Here is a 27,610-nt window from a genome sequence, read left to right as displayed (position 1 = left end):
TTGGCCTTTTCACCTGCCCGCCAACCGTAAACTTTAATTAATTCGTTAATGGCCTTAATAGGCCTATCAATTATCGGTGGGCGGGCGCGCAGCTGACTCTGGCGCGCACCCGTTGAACGAAACATCGCGATGATGTCAAGATGCATGCCTGAATTGTTAAGATATGATACAAAGAATATGTGGACCTACAACAAATAAACACACACACACACACACGTTTACTCCAGAATACTGTAGCTAACAAGGTGCAAAGTTTGTACTGCGCGCTGAATAACACGTTTGTTGCAAGCAGTTTCAGAGGGTCCAAGCTTCAGCTCATTTCGAAACAACTGAAGGGATCTCTTGTAATGAATCATATACCTGCAAACAGCATTAAAAATATTGCATTAAAAGTAGCATAAATATTTAAAACATTTGTACAACTGCAACCTGCATAGATATATCAAAGCTACAAACCGTTGTAATATCTGGTCTCTTATTCTTCTTTTCATTTAAACAATGACTTGCAATTAAATACATTTTCTCAATTGCCACAGAGTCCCAATGCTCCATCTTTTTGTCAATATAATCTTCAACAGACATTTCTTCATCATCAATTTCTTCTTTGATATCAAGCTTTAGGATTAAAGATAAAGTGTAAATCAGATCTCATCTCTAATTCTTTTATAGAATTCTGTCAACCTCTTCACTATGCAAATGAAATTTGATACTTATAAATGTTGATTATAGGTTATCATTAGGTTAATGTACTTAAATCTTTAAATTAACTCATTTCTGCAAGTATCCTGCTGCTCTATACTCAATTGCATCGGAATTTGATTTTTTACCACGTAGAGGGAGGAATAAAAGGGAAGGCGGGGGATGGAACTTCTTAATTTTCCCCACCTAGACATCAATTCTATTAAGCTGCATCGGTGCCCCTTCATTCCTATAAATGGAAATACAAGAATGTTGCATTACCAATAATTGGGGATCACGATGTTCATCAACTGGTGGAAGTCCTGAAATTATTTCTAGTAAGACCTGTATGCAGAAGCAGAAAGGCACAGTGAGACATATTTTTCACAAGTTATCCTGAATATTTACAAACTACAACAGCTGTTGATACTGATGGTTTCTATCAGGCTGTGGGGGCTTGGCGGGTCTCGCCTGTCAGTCAGAAATTCTACAAGGAACCCTGTCAGTTCCATGGAAGGGGTCCTTCAGACACTTAAGTGGCCAGTGTCGGGCCTTTTCCCGATGCTGGTCCCTTGACCAGGCACAGGTTGCTCCTGCGCCCTGCCACCCCCCAAACCCAAGGAGGCCACTGGCAATACTGAAACGCCTTGATATGTTTTTCTAAGAGCAGTAATCAACCAATTGGAAGTCGAGGCAAAAAGAGGAGTGGAGGCTAAACGTTTGGTCAAAGGGTTTGGTTTTAGACAGGATCTTAAAGCAAGTGAGGAGACTTGAAAAGGCTAATGGAGGGAGTTCCAAATGCCTAACTATCACAATCTGAAGTTATGATCCCTGAAGGTGAGGTGAAGGTTAGGGGAGCATTGAAGTAGTGGAGTCTGGACATAAAGTGTGGCTGAGGGTTTTAGGAGCAGGAGAGTGAAAACAGGAGCAGTAGCAGAAATGGTGGTAATTTTGATGGGGTCAGAATATCAGCTCAAGGTCTAATATGACAGCAAAATTGTGAATAATCTGGTTCAGCATAAGACCATAGTCAAGCTCAGTGGCAAGGGTGCAGAGCTCGTAGAATGCCTGAACATAGTCACTTCAGACTTCCTAATGTTTAACTGGAAGAAACTGCAGATGATCCAAGACTGGATGGCAAACAGTCTTAACAAGATTGAGATTGAGAACTTGCATGTCATTAGTGTACATGAGACCTGATGCCATGAGTGTGGATAATGTTGCCAAGGGGCAGCAGTAGATAAGGAAATGGAGGAGGCCAAGGATTGAACTTTGACAGACTCAGAAGATAACAGCGCAGTGCTGGGAAAAGAAGCAAAGGCTTGAATTGTACAGGGTATGATCAGATAGGTATGGGTGAAAACAAGCGAAGGTAGTCCAATGCAGCTGAACAAAAGATGAAAGGCATTGGAAGTGGATGTTTTGGGAAATTTAGTTAACTGCAGAGAGGACAAGGAGGGATAATGCACCATGATCAGCTAGTTTAGTTGTTTCCTTTTTCTGAAACTTGAACGTGGCTCTTAAACTCCATCTTTGCTTAATGCCAATAATCAAATGTTCAGTGAATAATTTAAATTAATAACATTCAGACAATGTGTGGATTTTCCTGACTCTGCCCAAACATGTTTGGGATAGATCTGTCCCCAGTCGCTGCTCCAGCCCAGTTTTCTGGGTTGAAGTTCATCAGGAATTTTTGTTGGGCTTCTGGCCAAGGAAGCAGAAGCCTGCCAATGACCCTCAGGAAAATCAAGGATATGCGGTTTTTTGGCATAGAACATGGGAAAATCCATTCATATAAGTATGAGGTTTATTATTAACTTAAGTTTTCTGAGACATATGCTCCAACGTTTTGCTAGCTGGAGAAAACTTTACTCATTCAGGTCTCAGGAGAATAACCACAAGTACTTACTATGCCAAAGCTAAAAACATCTGACTTTGATGTAATTTCCCCACGCATTGCCTCTGGAGCCATGTATGCAGTAGTGCCCACAATTTTCTCAGTTAACATTGTTTGTGTTAAATGTGATGATGCTCGAGTAAGTCCAAAGTCTGAAATCTTAGGAACAAATATAGCATCCAACAAGATATTTGCACTGAAAGACAAAATGACCAGCAAAAATTCTTTGAGGAACTAAATTTATGCAAGAAAGACAGGTTTCAATGTCTTGGCAATTACACATTCTAGATAAATTTCTTTTGTATTTTCTGCTCATTGTATATTATTAAATACTCTGCCTCAGAAAGAAATATAGAATGGAAGCTTAGACCCTGAACATTCCTATATTCAGCATGTGAGAGCACATCTGGAGTGAGCAAAGTCCTTTGGCTGTGGAAATGGCAACAGGTTATCTCCCTGCTGAAACTTATGGTGGAATTTCCTGCATCCATACTATTCTCCTATGGGAGATGGACACCTCCACTGATGCCAAAGCATTCTCAAGCTTTATATGAAAAAATCCTTCCAGCCATGCTTACTCCCCTACTATAGATAACCCATTAAGACAGGCAAACTAAAGAGAAGTCTGAGTATGAAGGTCATTAAAACTGTGAATTAAAACTAGATTCTTGATCTTATTCTAATGCTCCAACTCAAAGTTGGCCAACTTTATATTTTGGGCCAGAAATGTACCTGTGTTGGGCGTGCCGGGGAGGGGGGGGTGCAGGGCCATTTGCCACCTGTGATCAGCTGCACACCGCCATTTTATGTGGGCAGGCCAATTAAGACCCCCCCCAGCATAAAACGCGTTCCATAGCACTCAGTGCTACCTGAGTGAGCAGTGGAAGGAGGGAGAGTCGGGGCATGAGCGCGAAAGAGTGCAGCAATCTCCCTGAGGCACAGAGCTGCCTCGGAGATTAAGTACATATTGAAATTTTTTAAATAAAGAAAGAGAAAAATTATTTAGACATATCCCCTCATGTGACAGTGTCACATGAGCTGGGATATATTTGTCAATTTAGCAAAATTTATTTATTGATTTTATTAAACTTTCGGGAAACCTCATCCCGCCCATGGATGAGGTTTCCTGAAAAATGCGAAGGCCGCTTGGGCTCTTTGCCTGCCCGCCAACCATAAGGTTGGACGGGCAGCGCTGTTAATTATCTAAATTACTTTTTTTAATGGCCTTAACAGGCCTTTGACAGTTCAGTGGGCGCGCAGCTGCCTCTGGTACACGCTCGCCGAATGAAATATCCAAATGACAGGCAATGATGTCAGGACCCATACCCAACATCAGCACGCGTCATTTTGCACATCAGTGTGGTGGGCCTGCCCCGCATGCCAATGGCAATATCCTGGCCTTAATAAATTATGATTGTTTCTCCCAATTCTCATTTTGTTTAAAATTGCTATATATGTCAAACCAATATCTATGAATAGTTAAACAACTTTTTCCTCTGCAATGTTACAGTGGGACAAAAATAATTGCAAATGGTGAAGTGGGATGTTATTAATTTGTTAATACTTAAATACTGGTTAAAATGGCTTTTCTTTCCACAACCTTTAATGAGTCCATTATGATGGAAAGGTTCTAATCACCAATAGTTTCTTAAGTTGTTTGACTAGTCTTTTTAAAACACAATTACATGAATGACATTACATATCCTGAGTACAAAATATGAAGTGCAAGGAAACAATAGAAACATTCACGGTATTCTTTACCTTTTAACATCACGATGGATATGATTATTTTCATGCAAATATTTTAATCCATTTGCTGTACCCTGAGCAATACTGCATCTTGCATTCCAAGAAAGTGGAGCTGTGTTATCCTGAAGAAGTTTCAAAATTAGCCAATTTATTGCTGAATTGAATATCATAGAGTGTTCTATTTAAGAAAAGCTTTTGAAAATAAAGATAACCATATTTTGACAGTTACAGAGCACGGTTGTACCTACCAGGCATGCTAATCTGTCTAATAATGACCCATTAGGCATGTAGGCATATACCAGGCAGGGGTGTTCCCCATCATTGGAAAAACCAAGTAACTCAACCAGGTTTTCATGTTGAAGTCTATAAACATATCACAAGGTGGTTATCATTAGATTAAACAGTATACTTCCAGACTGACTGGTATAAACTTTTTCTAAAAGCTATACATACTTTGCCAAAGTTTTAATTTCTTGACTGAACTGAAGTTTCAACTCTCCCATACTGACATTATGCTGATCAAGTGCCTATGTATAAAAAAAATAAACTAATTAAAATGCTGTTTTATAACCAGTAATTGAATTATACATACATCTCTTTTGAGCACTGATTTGCAGAAATACCACATATTAAACGTTTAAGCAAAATAAACACGTACACAGTATAATATCAAATATTTCAGCAAGTCACCATAGTTAACTAAATAGAGGTTGGTTACTTAAGACAACAACCTTTACAATGAAAGATCTCCAATATTTCAGAGGCTTTACAGAAACTTGTAAATAAGAAAGCAAGCAGAAGTGGGGATGGATGAGGCACTGAAAAGGTTATTTTTGTATTTCATTAAGACAGATTATATTCACTATGTCAGTGCAAAGTAAACTTTCCTTTACAATGAGCAGCATAACTCAGTTACACCTGTGTTATTTGATTATTTATCCCTCAACCAATGCCTGTAAAATTATGGCCAGGGAACCAATGAGAACTCCCTGCTCTTCTTTGAAATAGTGCCTTGGAATTATTTACATCCATCTGAGACGGCAGATTGGGACCGCTATTAAATCGCTGGTCCAAAAGCTGCACTTCTAACAATGCAGTGCTCCCTCAGTACTACAATGGAGTCCCAGCCTAGCTTATGTACTTAAGTGCTGGAAGCGGGACTTGAACCCACCACCTTCTGACCAGGAGGGAAGAGTGCTACTGCTAAATCAAGGCTGACACTGACAGATGTAGTTAGAAGGGAATTGAAGGGAAGGACACTTCCTTCTCTGAAGTAAGTTGACTTTTCTTACACCCGTGCATTCCATTTTGTCCTCTTCTTCCTTCAAGTAACTGGTAAAGCCTTTGTGTAAAGGGGCACCATGCAAATAACAATGACTAATCCCAAATTGAGAAACATAAATGAGAAGAAAACAAAATTAGATAAAAGTTTACTGACTAAAGATGAAACTAAATTTAGATTGCAGCTGTAACTTACTGGCTAATCATATATAAGGGCCACTCAGCAACTATCTACACCCAATCCATACAAGCAAAATCTGAAAGTGGTATAATGCATGAAAAATGTCAGTGTTGTTACTTCTGTGCCTTTCAGTTGAAATGTTAAACTGAGGCCCTGTCTCCCCCCTCAAGTGCTTGTAAAAGATCCAGTGGCACTATTCTGAAGAAGAGCAGGAGAGTTATCTCCAGTGTTTTGACCAATACTTATCTTACAATCAACATCACTCAAACAGATTATCTGGTCATTATCGCAGTGCTGTTTGTGGGGCCTTGGTGTGCACAACATGCCTACACTTCAAAAGTGCTCAACCTGAGGCTGTGAAAGGTGTTGTATCAATGGAAGTAAGTCAATTAGTCAGCGTTCTTTCCTTTCTCAGTCCTATTAGAAATGGAAGAACCCTGGTCTTTTGTGGATTTAGAAATTTATGAAGGAGAGAGATGAGCTTTATGGTTTATTTATCAGGGAGGTCTGGAGGCATGATTCCCCCCAACCCCTGGAAATTGAGATTTTTTTCAAAAATACTTTAAAATTCAAGAAAATTTTACTTAGGCAAACGGCCTACATCTTTAAAATAAAGCTTTCACTTTTAGTTTTAACACAATCTCTCCATTAGGATTTAATACATTTTAGTAATAATGCCAGCATTTTAATTATCCTAAACATCAAAGGGACATAGCATCATTATTATTTTGTGTTAGAAATAAAAGCAGAAGATCATTAATTTGCTTTTGTTATCCTTTGAAATGGACTATGACCATCCATCTAAAGTGGACCTGTCAGTCTTTTTGTAAGGCTTCCTTTTTGTTACACAATGGTGAACTGCTGTAATTCAATGACATGAATCCAGTATAAAATACTGTAGAGCCTGGGTACAAAGTATGAGATATTGAAGCTACTACCCCTCATGTGCCACTTAATCAATAAACTATGTGCAAAAATTACTGACTTGCCTCCATCTCCTTGACAGCACTAATTTTAATTTTGATGATCCTGTGGTGGAGCACACAAGCACTCCTCTCCCAAATGTCCCACATCTGCCAGCAATGTTGAAAGGAGGGAAAGAGGGTTGCATTTTCATCACTCCACCATTGGCAGCCAAGTATTCAGCTGTCTGGGCCCCAAACTTTGTAATTCCCCTCAAACTTCTCTGCCTCTTGACCTCTCTCTCAACTCCTCAAAAATGCTAAAACCGACCTCTTTGACCACACTTCTTGTCAGCTCTCCTAATATAAGTGGCTGGTGTTGAATGTTGTGACCTGATTTGGTATTTTACTACATTAAAGGCACAATATAAATCCTTGTCATTGTTGTTTACAAATATTGCAACAGAAGGTAAAGCAGAGGTGACCTGAATTCAGATCCTGTCGTTCCATGTGATTTAGTAGCACTACATTTCAACAGACAAACAAAGCCTAAAAACAATTTAAAATTGGTACTGCAAATTCTACATTCTGCACATTATGACCAATTACTAAATGTATATAAAAAAAGAATTCTGAAAAGGATGAAAAGGAAGCAATATTATAGTTTAGTAATCCACAGAGTTAGCTAAATTACATATTGCCATACCACTGCACTTCCCACTCAATTCCCTATTCTTAGAATCTTAAAGTTCACGTTAAAGGGCAACAACATACTAAAAATTGGTACAACTTCCAACATGTCCAACTCCCACTCACGGAGGGAGGGTGGAAGAGAGAGGAACAGGGACCAATGAATACACCCCATAATACAAGGCATCTTCTTTTTGCACGTGTGCTGAAAAATCACAAGTATAGAACAGTGACTTGTAATGTTTTATGGGATGATTTAATATGCTCCAAAATAAATGCAGTCCTGCAGAGAGTGAATCAAACAGAGCTCAGAAACACTATTTGCTCTAGTGAAACATGACCAGTTGGCAACTACGGAAAACTTCCTACGCCTCTTTGCACAGATTAAGGCCATTCAGCCCCTCGACCCTGTTCTGCCATTCAATTATTTCACAGCTGATCTGATGCACTTATCGTTTTTTTTTAAATGTCCATCTCTGTCTTGAAAATATCACTTGATTGCAACAATGGCCTTTTGGGGGAAGAGGATTCTATACCTCCACTTCCATACGTGGGAAGAAGTGCTTCCTGATTTCACTCCTAAATGGCCCAGCTCTAATTTTGAAGTTGTTTCATCCAAAAGATGGTATGTCTGACAATGCAACACTCCCTCAGTGCCACATTCAGGAGCTGACTTAATTTTTGTAGATTATAGAGTGGGATTTGAATTCATGGCTTTGATTCAGAGGTAGGAATGTCGCCAATTGAGACAAGATGGCACCAATGAATAATCAGAATCATAGGGCAGAATTTTGCCCTCGTTGGGTGGACTTGTTGGGGGCAAGCGAGGGCAAGTAGGAGCAGCAGCGAAATGCACCGCCACTTGCGATTTCATGCTGGTGGGCCAATTAAGGCCCGCCCAGCGTGAACACCGGCTGCAGAATGTTCAAGAAGGGCTGGGCATGGGTGGGGGCCTGTCGGCCACCGGGTCAAATGGCGACCCGGCAGCCGATTCAAAAACGGCACAGGCAGCCCCAGGGAGGTCGCCCACCTTGGATTTGCTGCAAATGAAGATGTAGATGCCAGGTGGTAGGGGAGGTCGGTTGGGCACTCGGTCCCCCGTTTTTCAGATGAGTGTCTTGCCGCCCGCCTGAAGGAGGTGGCTGCCAGGAGGGACACCCTTGTCCCCAGAGATGGGAGGAGGAGGCCACCGCACCTCACAAAGAGGGCATGGGAGGAGGTGGCACCTGGGTGAGCAGCCATGATGTAGTATGGTGCACCTGGGTGCAGTGCCAGAAGAGGTTTAATGGCCTGCTGCGCTCAGGAAGGGTGAGTGCCAAGTTGGCGTGGGTCAGTGTGTTGAAGTGTTTTGGACTGGCCGTCCCCCTGTGGAGCTCAGGCAGCAGCACCTCCACCCTCTGCCAGTGATCGTGGCATCTGATGAGGCTGCGGTGACCGGGGAGATGCCAGCTGTGACACTGGTCGCTCCCTCCCAGGTGGGGCCAGCACAGGTTCCACTGGCCAGAGGACAACTGCCAAGGTCATCAAGGTCAACAAGGAAGCAGAGTCAGCAGGCTGTCTCCAATGCCTGTGTCAGTGAGGGGGGAGCACCAAGGTATAGCACCCGTAAATGTAAGTTAAAGCACCCTAAACACAAGAGGAACTGGTCATGGGTGATATTTTGTTCTCCCATCTTTTTTCTTTTTTATACTAAATGGTGTGACCATCGACACCTGACATTGTTCTGTTCATAATCTGAGAGTGCCAACATTATATTACATTTGCTTTTGTGTTATTGGCCTAAGTATGCTTCATTTATTTTGTAGGTGCAGTGTACACCAGTATGTAATGCCGGATGTGGGTGGCTCGAAACTTTATTGCACAGGCATTGAGTGCATCTTGGAGGCAAAGGAAAGGGTTATTTCTGAGATCCAGGACAGTGGTGGCAGTCCTGGCACGAGGTGATAGCACTTATTTGGCAACCTAGCTGAAGAAGTATTGAATTGAGGCATCCCTGTTTCCCTGGAGGTTACCGAGGTCTGGCTCCACACCCTCAGTGCTCTCCTCACCATGCTCCTCTTCTGACCCACTATTAGATTCATCATCACAGCCTCCCCACCTTTGGAACTGTGTCAAGATCTTCTTCCCTCAGTGGGTCCCCCCTTGCCAGTGCCAGATTGTGGAGAGCGCAACATGCAACCACTATCAGCGACACTTGCTCTGGGGGGGGGTATTGCAGTGCTCCCCCTAAATGGTCCAGGCATCAGAAGCACATCTTGAGAAGACCTGTGGTTCTCTTTACCACCACCCTTGTGGAGGCTCCTGTTGTACTGCTGCTCGGCCTCTGTTCTTGGTTGGCAGAGAGCCATCATGAGCCACCTTTTCAAGGGATAGCCCTTGTCACCCAGCAGCCATCCATCCAGCTGGGCTGGAGCAGCCTCGGCACCTGGGAGTGTCTCAGGCGTCATGGGAGTTGCCAGCTTGCACAGACTTGCAGAATCTGCATCTTGTGGTCACTCACTATCTGCACTTTCATGGAGTGGTATCCTTTCCTGTTAATGAAGGCACCCGGCTGACCTGCTGGCACCCGGATGGTCACATGTATGCAGTTGATGGCATCCTGTATGTGGGAGAACCCAGCAAACACTGCAAAGCCTCTGATTCATTCAGCCTGGCTAGCCTCGTCCATACAGAAATGAAGGAAAGTCAATTACCACCTGAACAGATCTTCTGTCACTGGCTTAATGCAACTGTGTACAGTTGATTGGGAGACTCCACACTGATCCTCCACTGACCCCTGGAAAGAGCTGTTGGCATAGAGTTGAGGACCACTGTGACCTTCAGAGCCACTGGCATGGGATGTCCACCCACACAGTCAAGTCACTGTCTCCCTTGAGAGGCGGAGCCCCCTTCAGCATTGCACCTCGGACATATTGAGGTAGCTGCATCGCCGCCTGTAAACCCTGGCAGCAGGATAGTGGTGTCTTCTGCGGCCCCTTCCACCTTGGGCCTGCTGGCCCTGCACCTCTCCTCCCACAGGTTCCTCCCCTGAAAGCTGCATCGGGACACCTGGCCTCCTCTCCCTTCTACCCCTCTCTTCCCCCTCAGAGGAGGTGCCTCCAGCGGAGACCACAATCCCCATTAGGGTAAGGGAAGGCTGTCTGATATCTGGAAGGGTCCACACGGTCCGAAATCTCAGGGGACCTTGGAGACAGCAATGAATCCTGAAATCACACATGTAAATGCTAAAAATGAAGACCCAATCAGAGATGAAGTGTCCTAGTACCGAGAAACCACCAGCAGCAAACTATTTCAAAACACCTCACTACTTACACTGGCAAAACTGCTGACCCTTTTTATCCCACCCGTGGGTGAGGTTTTACAAATTGTGGGCTGCCTATTTCACCTGTGTGATGAGCAAAAAAAAAATTGCACGGGCAACGTTAAATCACTGTCAATTAAGGACCTTAACTGGCTTCTTAATAGTGGGCGACTCCCAAAAGCACCTGCTGACCAAAATATCGCGGGAGTGCTTGATGATGTCGGGACGCTCATTCGGAAAACTCTGCCCATAGAACAGCTACAGTGCAGGAGGAGGCTATTCAGCCTGTTGTGTCTATGTTGGTTCTCCGTAAGAGTAACTCAGCTAGTCCTCGTCCCTCGCCTTTTCTCCAAAGCCTTGCTTCAGATTATCTCTTCAGATAATTATCCAATTCCCCTTTGAAAGCCAAAATTGAATCTACCTCCCGAGGCAGTGTTATTCCAGAACCCAATCACTCACTGTGGAAAAAAAGCTTTCCTCATGTTACTTCTGTTTCTTCTTCCAATCACCTTAAATTGGTTTCATTGGTTCTTGACCCTTCCACCAATTGGAACACTATTTCCCTATCTATTCTGTACAGACCCCTCATGATTTTGAACAACTTTATCAAATCTAATCTCAACTTTCTCTTCTCCAAGGAGAATAACCTCTAGCCTCTCCAATCTATCCACGTAACTGAAGTATCTCATTCTGGGAACCATTCTTGTAAACCTTTTCCGAACAGTCTCCTATGCCTTCAAGTTCTTTATAAAGTGTGGTGCCTAGAATTGGACATAATGGTCCTGTTGAGAGACAGGCCTGATTTATATTGTACAGATTTCTTGTGTAATTAACAAATTATTCTTCTTGAATTAATGATTATCCATTAACCTAACCAACCTGCACCTTGAGTATAATACTATAACATTTTAAAATGTGCAACAGAAAATAAAAGGTGCATGCAATTAAATTCATACTCACTGCTGTCAATTTTTTCACAGCCACCATTCTGCTATTTATGTAGCCTCTGTAGACAACTCCAAACCCTCCCTCACCAATCTTACTGCCACCGCCCACTACTGGACGGTCATCAAAGTTACCAGTCCTCTGCATCAACTCATAATAGCTGAAATTGTGAAGATCTGAAAGACAAATTTCAAAAAATGTTAGTAACATACTAAAATGATAGAACATTACCATTAAAAAAAACTAATTTAATACAATCCCTTTTTTCTGAACCTCGCTTTTATCTTCATTTCACCACATTTTAAGTTTGCAAAAGTTATTAGACTTTATGGTGGTGGGAGACCCCTGGGAGGTTGGGTGCTGTGGGAGTCACTTGGGGGGGTGGGGTAGTCAAGTGGTGGGGGGAGTTCCCTGAGGGTTTGGGGTGTGGCTGAGTCCTGTGGTGGGTCGGTCTGGGTCTGTGCAATAATTATCCAGAAGTTAGAAGACAGTCGGAACCATCCAAAGTGTGCGATTTAAATCACATTTTCAGATGTTTCCCACGGCAGGGCAATTTCCCACGGGAAGTCTGCACTTCTGGGCAATTGCCATGTAAACTTTACCTGGGAACTTCCAAAGGGGATTCCCCAGCGCATCTTTGAGGTACCCCCTCGTTACGACTCTCTGGAGCTCGTAAGTTATGATCTCATGTATATATTATAAATATGTGATATTAATTTTGATATTCAACTTAGCACTTAAAGAACATGATGGCTTATACACAACTGGTGAATTTAGATATAAACAGAAAAACTGAAAAAATATTTACAAAGTTTTTCAAATGAGTTTGGAGCCATTAAATATTGTTGCAAAACACTACATTCTTAATTGTGCTGCTGTCAGAATTTCAGCAGTGATATCAATAATTGTCAGTGTAACATAATATTGGGCAGAATTTTCCCCCCACTGTGGGGGGGAAAGCTCAGGAGCAGGGGCGCACCGCCATTTTATGTGGGCTGGCCAATTAAGGCCTGATCAGCGTGACATCCGCCAGGAAGCGTTATGCGCTCCCTGTGCGGGTGGGGGCGATGGGATTCCCTAAGCCGGGAGTGTGCTCTTTCATGCGAAAGAATGCACTCATCTCCCTGAGGCTAAGTGTTGCCTCAGGGGGATCGGCGCCAAATTTAAAAATGTTAAATGTAAAAAAATTAAATTTCCCCGACATAACACCTCATGTGACAGTGTTACATGAATTGGGACATGTCCATCACTTTTAATTAAACTTTTGTTAAATTTTCAAAAAACCTACATGAAACCCCATCCCGCCCACCTGTTTCATGCTTTTTCTGAAGCCTGCCAGGGCTCCCGGCCTGCTCACCAACCCTAAGGTTGGACAGGCAGGTCCTTTAATTAGTTCAATTAGTTTTTAAATGGCCTCAATTGGCCGTTGATTTGACTGCGCCCCTGCTGACCTGAAAATTGAAATGACACAGTGTGATGTTGGGAATTCCACCCGACGTCATCCCGCGTCAGTTTATGTGTCGGTGAACGGGCCCCACCCCCTGCTTGCCGACCTCAATATCCTGCCCATTGTATCAAAATGATTGTTCATGGATTGAACAGACAGATTCTCTGCTGATAAAGATTTAAGCTGATGGACATTTTAGTTCACGAGATTAATGGGACTGAAATGAATAATTTTACCAACTCACGGCATTCGGTATTCCATTATATCTGCAAATTCTTTGGCAGGGCAACTAATCTTGACTTTGGAATCTTTAGTGACATTATTCATATACCATGCACAATACTGCAAAAATTGCTTTAATTAACTTACTAGTTTCTGAGCAATTATAAGATGGACATGGTGGAGTTGAACTGTTCACCGGTGGAGTTGAACTGTTCCCCAGTAAGACAGTCTCTTTCTCAGTGCTGCTGTCTGGATAGTGACAGGCAGTTTCCTTATTGGAGATCTGTAGCATTGGCTTATATGCAGAGTCACAAATAGAGATGTCAATTTTTTCAGCTAATGAGCAAGATGGTATAGCCAATGGTACTCTTTCTGTCAAGTTAAGTTACAAATCACAGTCAACACAAAGCATGGCATATAATCTTTAGGTCATCTGCTATTAAATAAACAGCCCTCCTCTTTAGAAACAGTGATATACAGACAGAGTAAAACAGCAGCAAATAATTATTCCAATAAAAATGTATCATGAACATAGATTATAACAAGTTGGGGAATAAAATTTCCAAGCTGGTTGCACTTCTATAACTAACGCTACAAAGGAGATGGCACTTGATGTCATCAGTAGGAAACCCCGGGCAGAACTTCTTGCCCCATGGAAATGAGGTTGGAGGCAAAGGGAGGAGGTTGGGGGGGGGGGGGGTGAAGGAGGGAATAAGGGGAAAGCACACCCTGCCACCAGGGAGGTTTCTCTGGGCAGGTGGGGAAGCAGATCAGCTGCCCACACCACAGAGGACAGCCAATTAAGATGAGTAAGGCAGCAATCTGGGGAGATTTTGCAGCCTCACCAGCGCCTTCCTGCTAGCAGAACGGCACCCCGCCACGTGTACAGGATGCCAGCTCAATAGAGGCAGCAAAGTCTTTGGAGTCAGAAGCTCAAGGTCTCAATGATGAGGCTACGAGTATGAAAGACCACAACATGACCAAGCCCGATCTAATGAAACGGTTTCTCTCCATCCTGAAATAAATACTGGCCTAGATCCTGTTTATTTACTCAGTACTGTGCAGGCCAGCGAGGGTGCCCCCACGTTGGTCCCCAAATTGCTTCAGCAGCATCCGCCTTTGCTGATGTGGCTGCCAAGGTTCCAAAGCTGCCAGCCCTATGATTGAGCCGACAGCCTCGAAAACCTGTCTGCCATCCCTAATAGGACGGCAAATGTGAAGGTGGCTAATTAGGAGGCTGCATTCAGGACATTTTCGCCAGTTGGTGAATTGTCAGCAAGTACAGGTTCAGGGCCTCCATGTGGACCAGACATCAGGTCAAGAAGCCTGCGCAAAACTCCAGCTCCATGTTTTTCCTTGCATAATGGTTCAAGTATATGAGTTGGATTTTTAATTGCCGGCAGGGTCAGAATTGGGTTTATACATGATATAAAATTTGTGTTCCTTGAGGGCGTCTCCAAATCCTGATATCTCCACGACACACCATGATTTTCAATGGGTGGGAGGGGCTGAATGTGAAACTGGTTCACCTCTAATTAGAAACCCATTAAGCTCCCTGAGGAGGTTGTTAACAGGTCAGGAGAGCAAGAGGGCAATTATTAATGTTGAATTTGGGTCTATCGGGTTTAATGCCGTAAGAACTGAAAGCAAAAACAAAAATTGCTGGAAAAACTCAGCAGGTCTGACAGCATCTGCAGAAAGAAAGACAGAGCCAACGCCTCGAATCTGCATGACTCCTCCCCTCCTTCTGGGGAGGAGTCATGCAGACTTGAGACATTGGCTCTGTCTTTCTCTCTGCAGATGCTGTCAGACCTGCTGAGTTTTCCAGAAATTTTTGTTTTTGTTTCAGATTTCCAGCATCTGCAGTATTTTGCTTTTATCTTAAGAACTGAAAGTTTTGTTTTAAATTATGAAAACTGTTGAGACACGGGAGATCGTGCACATTGCCTTTCATTTACGCTAACGCTGCTGGCCCTTCGAGGACCTGCCTGCTCTCTTTATCAAGGCAACAGAAGGCCCCATCATGGCTGCCATCTGCCTTTGCCACTGTTGCTCCGCAGGTAGCTCCCACCTCCTGGAGAAGCTCAGTGCCATTAACTGGGTGCTGATGTCTTGCCCAATTATCACATTTACATTTCGAAATAGCGTCAAATGAATGATGCAGCGGTAGCCTGGGGTCGGAATCTGGAAATAATCTGGGCATCAGGTTCCCGGTCCCACTTTAAAAATCCAGCCCATGATAAAGGATTAATTGGGATGGGATTTTAAAAATAATAAATGCTATGGCACTTCAGGTCATTAAAAAACATGCTGAACATTACTTTCTTTTCAGTTACAGAAAATGCGCAGACCAGAATCTTTTTAGTATTTTGAAAATGACCACATCATTGAATAAATAATCTCTTCCTAAACTCTAATTAGCATAGATACTTATTTTCAATGAGTAGCCACCTAGAGGTCCACTAATAAATTAGCTTAATTGTCTTTGTGCAAATGTACTTTAATTAATAATGCATGTTCATTATGCCAAAGATTAAAAAATAATGTTTTTACATAAATTGATATTGAGTTACACCTCCAATTGGCTTATATTCACACAAAGAAAATTTTGCATGCTTATCAATGAAATTCCAAAATCACAATGTGCTTTGTCATCCACATGCTGGATAAAGGTCCACAATATTCGTGATTAGATTACATTCAGATAACACAATGCCTCATAAAAATGTAAGTAGATTCTTGTTGCAAAGAAGTTATATACCGTATGATGTTTTCCTATCCTGTCGCCAAATGCTACTTTAACTGGTTATAATAAACTGACTCAGTATGTATAGCTTATCCAAAGATATGAAAATTCTCTTAAATTCTTCAATGCTTAACTATTCTTAGGTGCTACAAAAGTATATTTGAAAATGCAAATAAAAAGTTTTTCAAATCTGTGATTTAAAGACTATTTTTCAATCAATAAGTATTCGGCATGGTGAATCTTTTAATTATCAACACCACTGAATTATGAATGATGTGTCATACAACAGACATTCATTCATTATTCTGTGCTTTTTTAGTTTTATAAATCTATGTTTTAATTCATTTTAAATGGAACAAAGAATGACACTTTAATATCTCAATTGAATCATGTGAGCTGCTTCTCATCTGTTGTCAGCAGTGTTTACTGACTATTTTGAAAATCCCCTGAATTGAATTTGACAGGGTCATGTTGGAATCATAATTGACAACTCAGCAATGAGTCACACAGCTAAAAAGATTTTTTAAAATCTGCCCTATGAGTTCATGTCAGTGTTTTAAAAAAAGTGAAAATAAACCTCCAGGTGTATTCATAACTACTGTATAGGTTAAAACAATAACATAATACAATTTATTATTTATTACAGATCACAAGAACAGTATTACTGCTTTGGGCTTGACAGCACTATTACTTTTAAAATAATCCATGGTTGATTATTTCTTGATACAGCAGGATTACATCAAAATCATTAGTGCGAACATCATGCATCAATAACATGCAACCAAAGCTAATGTTGCCAATACAAAAATTCATCTAAAGCTAACTGAGATTGCTCTGTTGTGTTATTCATACTCTGAAATAATTTCCAAGTTATTATCCAGTTTAACTATCAGTTCAACTTTCTTGATTGGGTTTTTTGATTGCATTGTGACTGTGTGAATGGATTGTTTTCCATAATTCATTGCCAATGTAATGAATTTCAATACTTTTGAGCACACATCATGAATGTTAAAAAATAATAATTGCCTTTTGTTGCCATTTTTAAAGTTTGATCTATTTTCTGTAAACAGGGTAGTTATTACTTTGATGAATTTGGTAGCATTGGTTCTGCTTTCTGTCAGGCACCAATGTTGCTAAAAAGCTCGCCACATTCCATCGTTTACACCAAGGTACATATAGTTTATGTTTGTCCCTTTCCCGTTTTTGTCTCTCCTTTTCTTCCCAGTGTTAGGAAGAAACGGAGAGACAAAAAATGGGAAAGGGACAAACATAAACTGTTACAGATGGAGGCACAAGGAGGACATACTGAAAATGAAACACAAAATGATCAAAAAAGAAAGTCTGGCATTTATATGGCCCCTTTCATCACCTTAGGACATCACAAAACAGGATCACAGTCAATGAAATACTTTCGAAGTGCATTCAATGTTGTAATGTAGGAATTGAAGCAGCTAATTTGCGTAGAGCAAGCTTCCACAAACAGCAATGTGATAATGACCAGGTAATACTGATTGAAGGATAAATATTTTGGTCGGGCCACCAGGGTTAGCTCCCCTGCTCTTCTTCAAAATAGTGCCATCATATCCATCTCAGAGGGCAGGCTGTTTAACTTCTCATCCAAAATATAGCACCTTGAACAGTGCAGTTTTCCCTCAGTACTACACTGGAGTGTCAGCCTAGATTTTTGTGCTCAAGTCTCTGGTGTGGAACTTGAAACCACAACCTTCTGATTCAGAGGCAAGTGGGTTACCAACTGAATCTCAGTAGATATGGCTAACGAAGAATATGAATAGCTGTTGGGATAAGGTGGCTAAGTCAGAAAGCAATAATTGGGAATGTGAGGTAGCACTACAAAATCTTCAGAGCACCACCCAGAATCATAAACCAAGTGTAAAGTTATATTGTAGATCTTAGGCATGCAACATGCATATAGGATAAATGATGTAGCTCAACATTTACTATCAGCACAAGACACACAGGTTTTGGTAAACCATTAAGGCCACTCTGTTTCATTTATACTTAGTGCATTAAATTAAACAGGCATCTTCTGACAGTAAATAATGAGCTAGATTTTCTGTCCATTAACTATGAAGGCTCAAAATATCCCTTTTTGAGCATACTTACAGCTGTAGATGTAATCTGCTTCTACCTCAACACAAGGTCAGTAGTGGGTGGAGTGCTGAACTTTCAGTCTGAGAGCATGACCAACTTTGCATGTCATGCTGTAGAAGCAGGAATTAGCTGAGCCAGGAGGTATAGTGGGAGACTAGAAGAGTTGAGAAGCCAAGTAAAGTAGGCAAAAAAATCTAATGAAAGTAAAGGATAGAGAGGTAACTTGAGAGATGGTGAGAGATGCCATTTGTGCTGTTCCTTAATAGTTAACAAATTTTCACCATCCCTATCTCTTTCAAAAGATCAAAAGTTAACAAAAATTTATTAGCATCAACACCTTCTGAAATTATGTTTGTTTTTTCTAATATTCTTTAAAGTAATTTAGATGAAAGAAATTTAATTGATGAGGATAAGTTTCTAAACTCAGCAGTGTGTGGAAGGCAAAGTAGGGAACATAGTAGAATTGACATTATTATTGAAACCACGGTTGAACATGATTTGCTCTCCCTACAAATATTCTTCCCAATGAGTTTCCTTCACAGTCCTTAATATTTAACAATCTTGTAAAGTTTTCTATCAAATAACACTTAATTACTTTTTTCCATCTTGCCATTTCTGTCATGCATGTCTCTTATTTCTTCCAGTCACGATTAATACGATTAGTTCTCCAAGCTTGTTTTCCAAAGTTCCTATGCCAACATAGCTTCACATTCTCTCAGCTGCATCAACGAAATAGTGCAAGAACTCCTAAAATCAGTTCTGTCTAATCCTGCCTGTCCACTTTCATTGCTGCTGTCTCTGCTGAGCTGCTAATCCTCTATCTGTGACCGTACATTGCTGACAGAATCCAACCAAGTCTCAAGACAATCGGCAGCTACCTACCCAGGTGAGTGACAAAAGCCGTGTTCATGGCTCTCCTACACTGTAACCTTACCTTTGGTCCCAAGATGCCTCCTTACAATGACAAAAAACTATTTTCTGGCTTAAAGTTCTTCACGTGCTTAAAAATCAGTAAATAGCTTTTAAAAGCACTTGACCTTTAAGCTGGAAAGAAATGCACTGTTTGGCAGTATAAGGAGGTGCCTCAAAGGCAGGTTGCGCTGAGGAAAAGAGGGGAGGGGATTAATAAAAAAAAGATCAGAGGCAGATAGATTCTTGATAAGTAAGGGGGTGAAAGGTTATGGGGGTAGACGGGAATGTGGAGAAATCAGATCAGTCATGATCTTATTGAATGGCAGAGTAAACACAAGGGGCCGAGCGGCCTACTCCTGTTCCTGATTCATGTTTGTTTGTAAGCAATGTTTTCCTTGGGGCTCAGGTGTTTCAACAGGCTACTGGATTTCTGGGCTCTCAGCAAAGCCTCATTATGCATTCTTGGCTGCCTCTGACCTTTTTCCTGGGTCAGCTGACCCAAATGCAATCCACACCCACCGCCGCCTGACAATGAAGATCTCGTCACTGTGGGTACTTTCTCTAGGCAGGTGCGCAAAGCCAGGAATTTTCCCAAATCCCACTACCCGTCTCGAAGATGAAAATCCAGCCCATGACTCTTTCTTTCAAGCTCTTGGGCCATCCTTCAAATGCTATCAATCCACAAGATCTCCAATCCTAGTACTTCTACACAAATTTCTTACAACCTATGTCCTGTCCACCTGAAATCTGAAACATTGTTAACATCTTTTTCTGTATCCTGTGCTTTAAAAAGAGGTAAGCAATAAAAATACATAGCTAAATAAACTTTTAATGGTGATCGCAATCACAGATTTATACAATTTCCATGCAACAATCCACACAGTCATAGATTTGAGCCCAGAAATATCACCAACCCTCCGCAATAAATGCTATTTGACTTACATACCATAAAACAATGTTTTGTCTAATTCATCATGAGCAATGTTATGGGAAATTGACTAGTTTAGATAAAAAGAAGCAAATAAAAACTTACTTATTATAATTCTTTATTATGAGTTGATTTGGAAAAGAGTACTTAAAAATAAAGTTGTGCTAAGTATAACTCAGAAGAATCAAAAGCCAGCATGCACATGCAGCTGCATATAAGGACATGTGAATGTTCCAAAGCAGTGACAGACAACCACATTTAGCATAAATACATTTACATTACAATTTTGACTCCAGTGTACAGTAAACTAAAAAAACAGAATTCCTTACCTGGAAGCAGCAAGCTAGCTGCAGCTAGAAAATGATTTTGAATCAGGATTTCCACAAAGTCATGGACTGTGGCATTAGTTGTTCCCCAGTCAAACAGAAGTTCTGCAGTAGGACTTTTGCCCATACAAATTCCTTCAAATCTCCTGAAGACATGAAATAGTTCTGTTCAATATAAGGTTCATTATTTTGCTATAATTCCATAGACAACTGACATTATTCTTCCTCAACAATATGAAATCATGAGCAAGACTTTGGGTTAGATCCCTGACGCTGCACTGAGAAATCACATGGCATTGATTTCCTCTGAGTTGGCTAATTTATGGCCAAAGGGCATGGTCGCTGTCCAACTAAGGACAACAGTTGGGCCCCCAAAGCCTAAGGGCCAACAGAAGCCCTCCAGCATGGAAACAGCTGCAGCCTGCCATTGCAGGTAAGGGAGAAAGAGGGCACCTGACCTGTTACTGACCCTATGGCTTGCCCGCAGGCCAACTGGAAAATTCCAGTCAGCCTCTGATAATTGACCTTAATTAGCCTTTTACTTAACTTAATTGGTTACCCACCACTTGTGGGCGGGTAGTCCATCCACATCCGATTACACCTCCAGAGATGGGATGCTGCTGGCGGCACAAAACTATGCACTTGCCTGCCTCTGTAGATGCCCCAAACAGAGCAAAAAATCAGCCCCATAACTGGCTTACTGTGATTCTGATAATGTGCTGTTTAAAAAGCAAAATGATTACTCCAAACCTTATAAAAAATATATGCTCCCAATAATGCTTAGTTAGCAACCTATGTGACAGCAAAATAGAGTATACGCTTGATAATTCAAAGCTATTTTGTGTGTAAAAACTGTATGATCTAATAAATTGAAGTAAACAATGTAAACAATTTAGCAAAGTGGGAATCTATGACTAAAACATTGAATTGTCATGTATCTTGAATTAAGAAGAGTAGACAGTATAGAGAAAAAACACCATTGAAGCCCTGTACCCTTTCTTGCCACCAGCTACATAGCGAAAGCTGCTGGGCTGGACTCCTGATGGGGGCTTCTCTTACCCCTGGTTAAAGCCCAGCAGTGATACATGAGGCATTAATTGGACATTAATTGGCCACTTAAGGTCCCCAATTGACTCTTGGGCAGACAGGCCTCCCTGTGCCTCCCCTGACACTGTAGCAGGTGTAAGGGCATTTTGGTAGGTGACAGGCACAGTGTTCATGGCTTGGTGCCCAATTTTACAGCCCCCCTCCCAACCCCTGCCAACCGGACCCAGCCCGGGGGGGGTGTTTAAAATCCAGCCCACTGAATTAATAATTAAATGCAAATTCTCACAACTGAATTCTTGTGCCAATTTTTCATAGGTGCAGATTAATACCTTTAGGGCATTCAAATTGTGTTCCTTGAATAATGTTGCCTACCTTATATGTAACTGGCTGTATCTTGGCTCTCCGGTAGGCTTTTTTATGTTTGCTGCTAGTTTCTTCCACCCATCTTGTGGATCCAGCATGTCTGACAGTTCTTGGATGAGCCCACGGTTCAAGTGGCGTATGTAGGATTTTGGAGTCAATGATTTACTCATTTTTCTTTTTTTATTAAAAAATAAATGTATGATTTAATTTCATTAGAGGAAAACAGAAACATGAATACAATGATTAGGGACAAAGGGTCAGGAGTAAATGGGACTCATAATGAGAGACAAATCAAACCTTTGCAAAAGAAAACTAAAGGCTCAATTTTAACTCCAGAATGCGAAGTTGGTAAACCTTGCTATGTGCCTGTCCGAAAGTGGCAACAGGCAGACTCAGCCAATTTTAAGAGCTGGGCCTCATTCACATGCCGCTTGAACATCAAAAAGACTAAGAAATTGGCAGGAAACAGCTGCCTAACAATTAAAATCAGGTGTTAGGAGATCGCTATTAAGAGTGCCTACAGGAATGATCCTTCATGCAGGTAACTGTTCCAGTGAGTATGGTTGGGGAGGATTTAAAATAAAGTGGCAGGGGGACAGGCACCAGCATGTAGAAGTAGAAAAGAAGAATAAGGTGCACAAAGTGAGAATGTTGGACAGTATTAGAGAAGGTAGTAGTACCATATTAGATAGGAACAGAATAAGAAGGATTATGAGGAATACAAAGACAGGACTGCAATGAATGTACATAAATGCACAGTGGTGAATATGGCTGGTGAGCTACAAGCACAAATAGTTTGAGAATATAATGTAGAGGCAATAACAGCAAGGTGGCTTAAAATGGTAAGGACTTGGCACTTAACATACAAGGATATAAAGTGTTCAGAAATGATAGAGAAGGGAAAAAAGGAGCTTGGGTGGCCGTAATAATCAAGGAAGGCATTGTAGTATTAGAAAGAGAGCATTTCCTTGAGGAAGCAAGGACAGAGTCCATTTGGTTAGAGAGGCAAAAACATCATGCTACTTGGGGTATTCTATAAGCCACTAAATAGTATGAGAAATATAGTTAAACAAATGTGCAGGGAAATTACAGAGATGTGCAAGAACTATAGAGTGGTGATACTGGGGGACTTTAATTACCCAAATATTGAATGGGATAATGTTAGAGTAAAGGGTAAGGAGGGGGAGGAATTTCTGAAATGTGTTCAGAGGTTCCTTGATCAGTAAGTTTTTGCCCCAAATAGATTGGAGTCATTGCTAGATTTGGTGTTGGGAAATGATGTGGGCCACGTGGACCAAGTGTCTGTGGGGGAACATTTGGTAAGAGTGATGATTGTACCATATGGTTTAGATTAGTAATGGAGAATAGAACTTCTAAGTTGGAAGAGGTCTAATTTCAATGTGATGAGAAGAGATCTAAACAGGATAAAATGGAAACAAGAGACAGATAGGAAAAACTGTAACAGAACAATGGTGATCTTTGAGGAAGAGATACTTCAAGTACAGGCCAGGTACATTCCAACACAGCCAAAAGATAAGGGAACCAAAAACAGGGTTCCTTGGATGTCAAAGGACAAAGAGATTATGATGAAACAAGTGTATGATGCATTACAGGTGAGTTCTTCAAGTCAAAACCAGGTCAAATACAATAGATTGAGCGGTGAGATGAAGAGGAAATTAAGATTGGCAAAGGGTGTGCATGAGAACAGTCAACATAAGAGGAACCCAAAAATCTTCTAACAGCACGTAAATAATAAGTGGGTAGTAAGAGGTGGAATGGGTCCTTTAAGGTACTGAGAGGGTGATATATGCCTAGAGGTGCAGGGCAAAGCTAGAATACTTAATAATTTCTTTGTATTAGTGTTTACTAAGGAGGAGGAATCTGATAAAGTATCAGTAGAAGCAGAGATAGTGAAGGCAATGGATAGTGTGAAAAATTGAAAGGTGGTGGTGCTGGAAAGACTGGCTATACTTACAGTAGATAAGTTACCTAGTCGGGATGGCTTGCATCCTAGGTTTCTAAAGGAAATAGCAATGGAGATCGTGGAAGGGCTTGCATTATTTTTCAATCTTCCCTAGATATGGGGGAAGCTGCCAGAGGATTGGAGAGTGACAAATGTGACACTCTTATTCAAGAAAGGATGTAAGGACAGTCCTGACAAGTACAAGTCTAACATCAGTGGTGGGAAAGGTTTTGGAATATTTAATCAGAGAAAATATCAACAGGCATTTAGAGATTTGAGTTAATTAAGGATAGGCAGCACAGATTTATAACAGGCAGATTATGTTTGACTAATCTAAGTGAATTTTTTGATTAAGTAACAGAGAAGGTTGATGAAGGGAATGCGATTGATGTTGTCCACATTGATTTTACAAAAGCATTCAATAAGGTACCACTTAAAAGACTGATTAACAAAATTGAGGCTTATAGGAGAGCCAATGTGCAACTGGATAAAAAAATTTGCTTAAGGACAGAAAGCAGCAAATTGTGGTAGATGGTTGTTTTTCAGACTGGAAGGTTGTAGATAGTGTTGTTCTCCAAAAGTCAGCAGTAGGACCACTGCTTTTTTTGCTTTATACAAATGATTTAGATCTTGGAATATGGAGTAAAATTTAAAAATATGCAAATGTTATCAAACATGGAGGAGTGCCAAACAGTGGGGATGATACGAATTACTTACAACAGGACATAGATAGGCTAGCAGATTGGGCAGACAGGTGGTAGATGGAATTTAACAGAGAGGAGCGTGGGGTGATGCAATTTGGCAGGAGGGATGGGGAGAGGCAATATCAACTTAATGACAGTTCTAAAAAATGTGCAGGAACAGAGGGACCAGGGGGTGCATGTGCATCAATCTTTGAAGTGCATACTGAGATTAGTTAGCAAAGCATATGGGATCTTAGGCTTCATAAATAGAGGCATTAAATACAAATGCAGGGAAGTTATGCTGAACCTTTATAAAGCTCTGGTTAGGTCCCAACTAGAGTATTACATCCAGTCTTGGTCACCACACTTAGGAAAGGTGTGAAGGTCCTTAAGAGGGTGCAAAGAAGATTTACCAGAATTATTATAGGGATGTTGGGGGGTGGGTGCTGGTACAGATTGTAGCTACGAGGTTAGCTTGGAAGGCTGTGGTTGTTCTCCTTGGAGCAAAGGAGATTGAGGGAAAATTTGATAGTGGTGCACAAGATTATAACAGGCTTAGGTAAGGTAGACAAGGAAAATCTCTGCCCATTAGCTGATGGTACAAGGACTAGAGGAGACAGATTTAAAATTTTGGGCAAGAGATGCAGGGGAAACGTGAGGACGAATGTTTTTATACATTGAATGATAATGAACTGGAACTTGCTGCCCATGAAGGCGATGGATGCAGAAACAATCAATGGTTTCAAAAGGAAATTGGATAGGCATTTTCAATAAACTTGCAGGGCTATGGGGACCAAGCAGGGAAGTGGGACTGACAGGATTGCTCCATAGGCTGCTGCCATGGATTCAATAAGCCAAATGACCTCCTCTTCTGCTGTAAAACGAGTGTAGGAAAGGAATCCCAGTTGGCTGGTAGTGGGAGAGTGAAGAAGGAAAGAGTCCAGGGAGATCCAAGGTTTCCTTGTAGGATCCACAGAAGCATTCCAGTTCCTGGCCCACAGAAAACAACTTTTCTTCTTAAAAAAAAATAACTTTGCTGGGTCTCCTCTAGCCCTAGTTCCTGCTTCTGACAGATAAGTTATCATTGCTCCCCCACTCAGGTCTCCCATTCAAATAGCAAACTAGGCCCCAATGACCTAAGTGGAGCAAGCAAGGTCAGCAAATTTAAAGTGGGCCTCACTGGCTTGGGCCTGTGTCCTTGCTTCATGCACTTTAATATTGCTAGATCGGTTAGGAAATGAGTAAGTTCCCCCCTCCCCCATTTTAACTACTCACTCCCATCCCACCCAACTTGGTTTCTGCCAGGCAGAGGAGTCAAAATCAAATTATAGGTATTGTATCAATCCCTTTCTTCCTCCCAATTTTATCTGCTTCAACTACTGCTCAGGATGAAGGTAACACTGAAAGCACCCTGCACATGAACATATACATGTTTTGTATTGGACTGAAATTCATTTGCATTAAAAAAATACGTTAATCCATCATAAAATAAACAAGACAACAGAGACCATATAGTTAAAAGCAAAATACTGCAGATGCTGGAAATCTGAAATAAAAACAGAAAATGCTGGGAAAATCAGCAGGTCTGACAGCACATGTGGAGAGAAAAACTGAGCTGACGTTTTGAGTCTGTATGATCAGCTCTGAAGGAGGGTCATACGGACTTGGAACGTCAACTCTGTCTTTCCTCTCCACAGATGCTGTCAGACCTGCTGAGTTTTTCCAGCATTTTCTGTTTTCATTTTAGAGGCCAAATAGGTCAGTCTCCTACTGGAAAAACTGTTAATTACAAAATTTAGTTTTGTTTGATAGATTTTGTAAAATATGACTTTTTGTAGGGAATTGGTTTTATGTCTATATTAAAAATATATCTGTGCACAATTCTTGTCAACTTCTTTCAAGTATTAAACAGAAATTTGCACTAGACAATGTCTGACAAATTTTTCTACTACTAGAAAGACTTATATTTCTAGAGTACCTTTCATGGTCCCAAGATGTCCCAAATTGCTTTAGAGCAAATAAGCTACTTTTAAAGTGGAGTCGAGTTGTGTGTAGGAAATACAGTAACAAATGTATGAACAGCATATTCCCAAATCGTGATACTGACAGAGAAACCTGTTTTTAGATATTGGTTCAGGGATAAATGTTGACCAGGGCACCGAGGAGGACTCCCAACTCTTTTCAAAATAGTGCAATGGGATCATTCCACCTGAGAGCAGAGGGCATCTTGCTTTAAATTCTCATCTGAAAGGCAGCACCTTTATCAGTGCACCACTCCCCCAGTATTGCAATGGAGTGTCAGCTTAGATATTATGCTGAAGTGTTTGGCAAGGGATGTGATGCCACAAACTTCTGATTCAGAGGTGAAACTAGCTACCTCTGAGCATTAATCATGCCAATTTAAATGATGCAATGTTTTATAAAGAGATTACACCATGGAATGCACATTGTATTATTCTGGTACTACAGTGAATAGTAAGACTCTAATTAAACAGTATAGGAACAGGTATCAGATATTTAGTCTCTGGAGCTTATTCCACCATCCAATTAGATCATGGCTGATTATATATCTCAACTCTTTTTCTACCTTAGTTCCATGTCCTTTAATCCCTTTATTTTATTAAAACCTATCAATCTCAGTTTAAATTTTAGGAATTTTCAATTGACCTCGTCCCAACAATTTTTCAGGGTTGGGGGTAGAGCTCCAAATTTCCAAGACTCTTTGCAATGGAAGAAGCGACGTCTGATAAGTTAGCACTAGGTATGCTTACTCAAAAGTTGAGTGTTATTAATAACTGGAAGAAAGGGAACATCTCCCATCCACCAGGACCTCAACAATGTCCCTCAATACAGCCCGGTCTGAAATGGTTTGGACCCCTGGGCTTCACCTTCTTTAACCCTGATGAACCTTGCAAAGCCGAGTGGCGTTCACAAGAAGTCATAAGCTCCTGGTTGCGAGACCCGCACAGAAGATCCCCGGCTAACGCTAAACTGCATCCCCGGCCATCTCTTCCTCTTTTAGGGGAGGATCGGACTGGGTGGAAGCAGCGCCAGCCGTTTGATTAGAGCCAATATTCAACAGCGGGGATTTAACCACAACACAGATCGGGCCTGCCTCCATGCCTTCACCCCCATCCCTGGTTACTATGGTAACCCGGGCCTGTCACTCACCGGCTCGCCCCCGATTCCCGCTCCAGCGAATGGCCGCTCGACTTGCGCCACTTCCGCGCGCCACAC

The 27,610-nt window shown here is 41.4% G+C and overlaps 1 protein-coding gene across 2 annotated transcripts; it reads right to left on the bottom strand.

Annotated features, from left to right (window-relative positions):
* irak3 (interleukin-1 receptor-associated kinase 3) lies at nucleotides 1-27,610 on the bottom strand. 2 transcript variants are annotated; one of them, XM_041215948.1, is made up of 12 exons: nucleotides 27,545-27,610; nucleotides 21,737-21,901; nucleotides 20,321-20,463; nucleotides 13,441-13,665; nucleotides 11,640-11,800; nucleotides 4,778-4,851; nucleotides 4,573-4,687; nucleotides 4,337-4,446; nucleotides 2,588-2,771; nucleotides 961-1,023; nucleotides 457-615; nucleotides 1-360 (listed from the first exon to the last, which is right to left on the bottom strand). In XM_041215948.1, the coding sequence occupies exons 2-12, from the start codon at nucleotides 21,895-21,897 to the stop codon at nucleotides 316-318; spliced, it is 1,440 nt and encodes a 479-aa protein (XP_041071882.1). In that variant the 5' UTR covers nucleotides 21,898-21,901; nucleotides 27,545-27,610; the 3' UTR covers nucleotides 1-315. The 2 variants fall into 2 exon arrangements, with proteins under 2 accessions (XP_041071882.1, XP_041071883.1); XM_041215949.1 differs by lacking the exons at nucleotides 21,737-21,901; nucleotides 27,545-27,610 and adding an exon at nucleotides 18,164-18,345 and having other exon boundaries at nucleotides 20,321-20,457.

The sequence above is a fragment of the Carcharodon carcharias genome, chromosome 21 (assembly GCF_017639515.1).
Source record: "Carcharodon carcharias isolate sCarCar2 chromosome 21, sCarCar2.pri, whole genome shotgun sequence".
In the NCBI taxonomy this organism is placed as follows: domain Eukaryota; kingdom Metazoa; phylum Chordata; class Chondrichthyes; order Lamniformes; family Lamnidae; genus Carcharodon; species Carcharodon carcharias.
The sequence above is the reverse complement of the archived record's forward strand: the minus strand, read 5'-3'. Positions and strand labels throughout refer to the sequence as shown.

Coding starts and splice junctions, on each gene's coding strand:
- irak3 (XM_041215948.1), bottom strand. CDS start 21,897: ATGAGTAAATCATTGACTCCAAAATCCTACATACGCCACTTGAACCGT. Junction 13,666..20,320: donor AGCTAGCTTGCTGCTTCCAG/GTAAGGAATTCT, acceptor TTAACTTGACAG/AAAGAGTACCATTGGCTATA. Junction 4,447..4,572: donor TAGACAGATTAGCATGCCTG/GTAGGTACAACC, acceptor AAACTTCTTCAG/GATAACACAGCTCCACTTTC.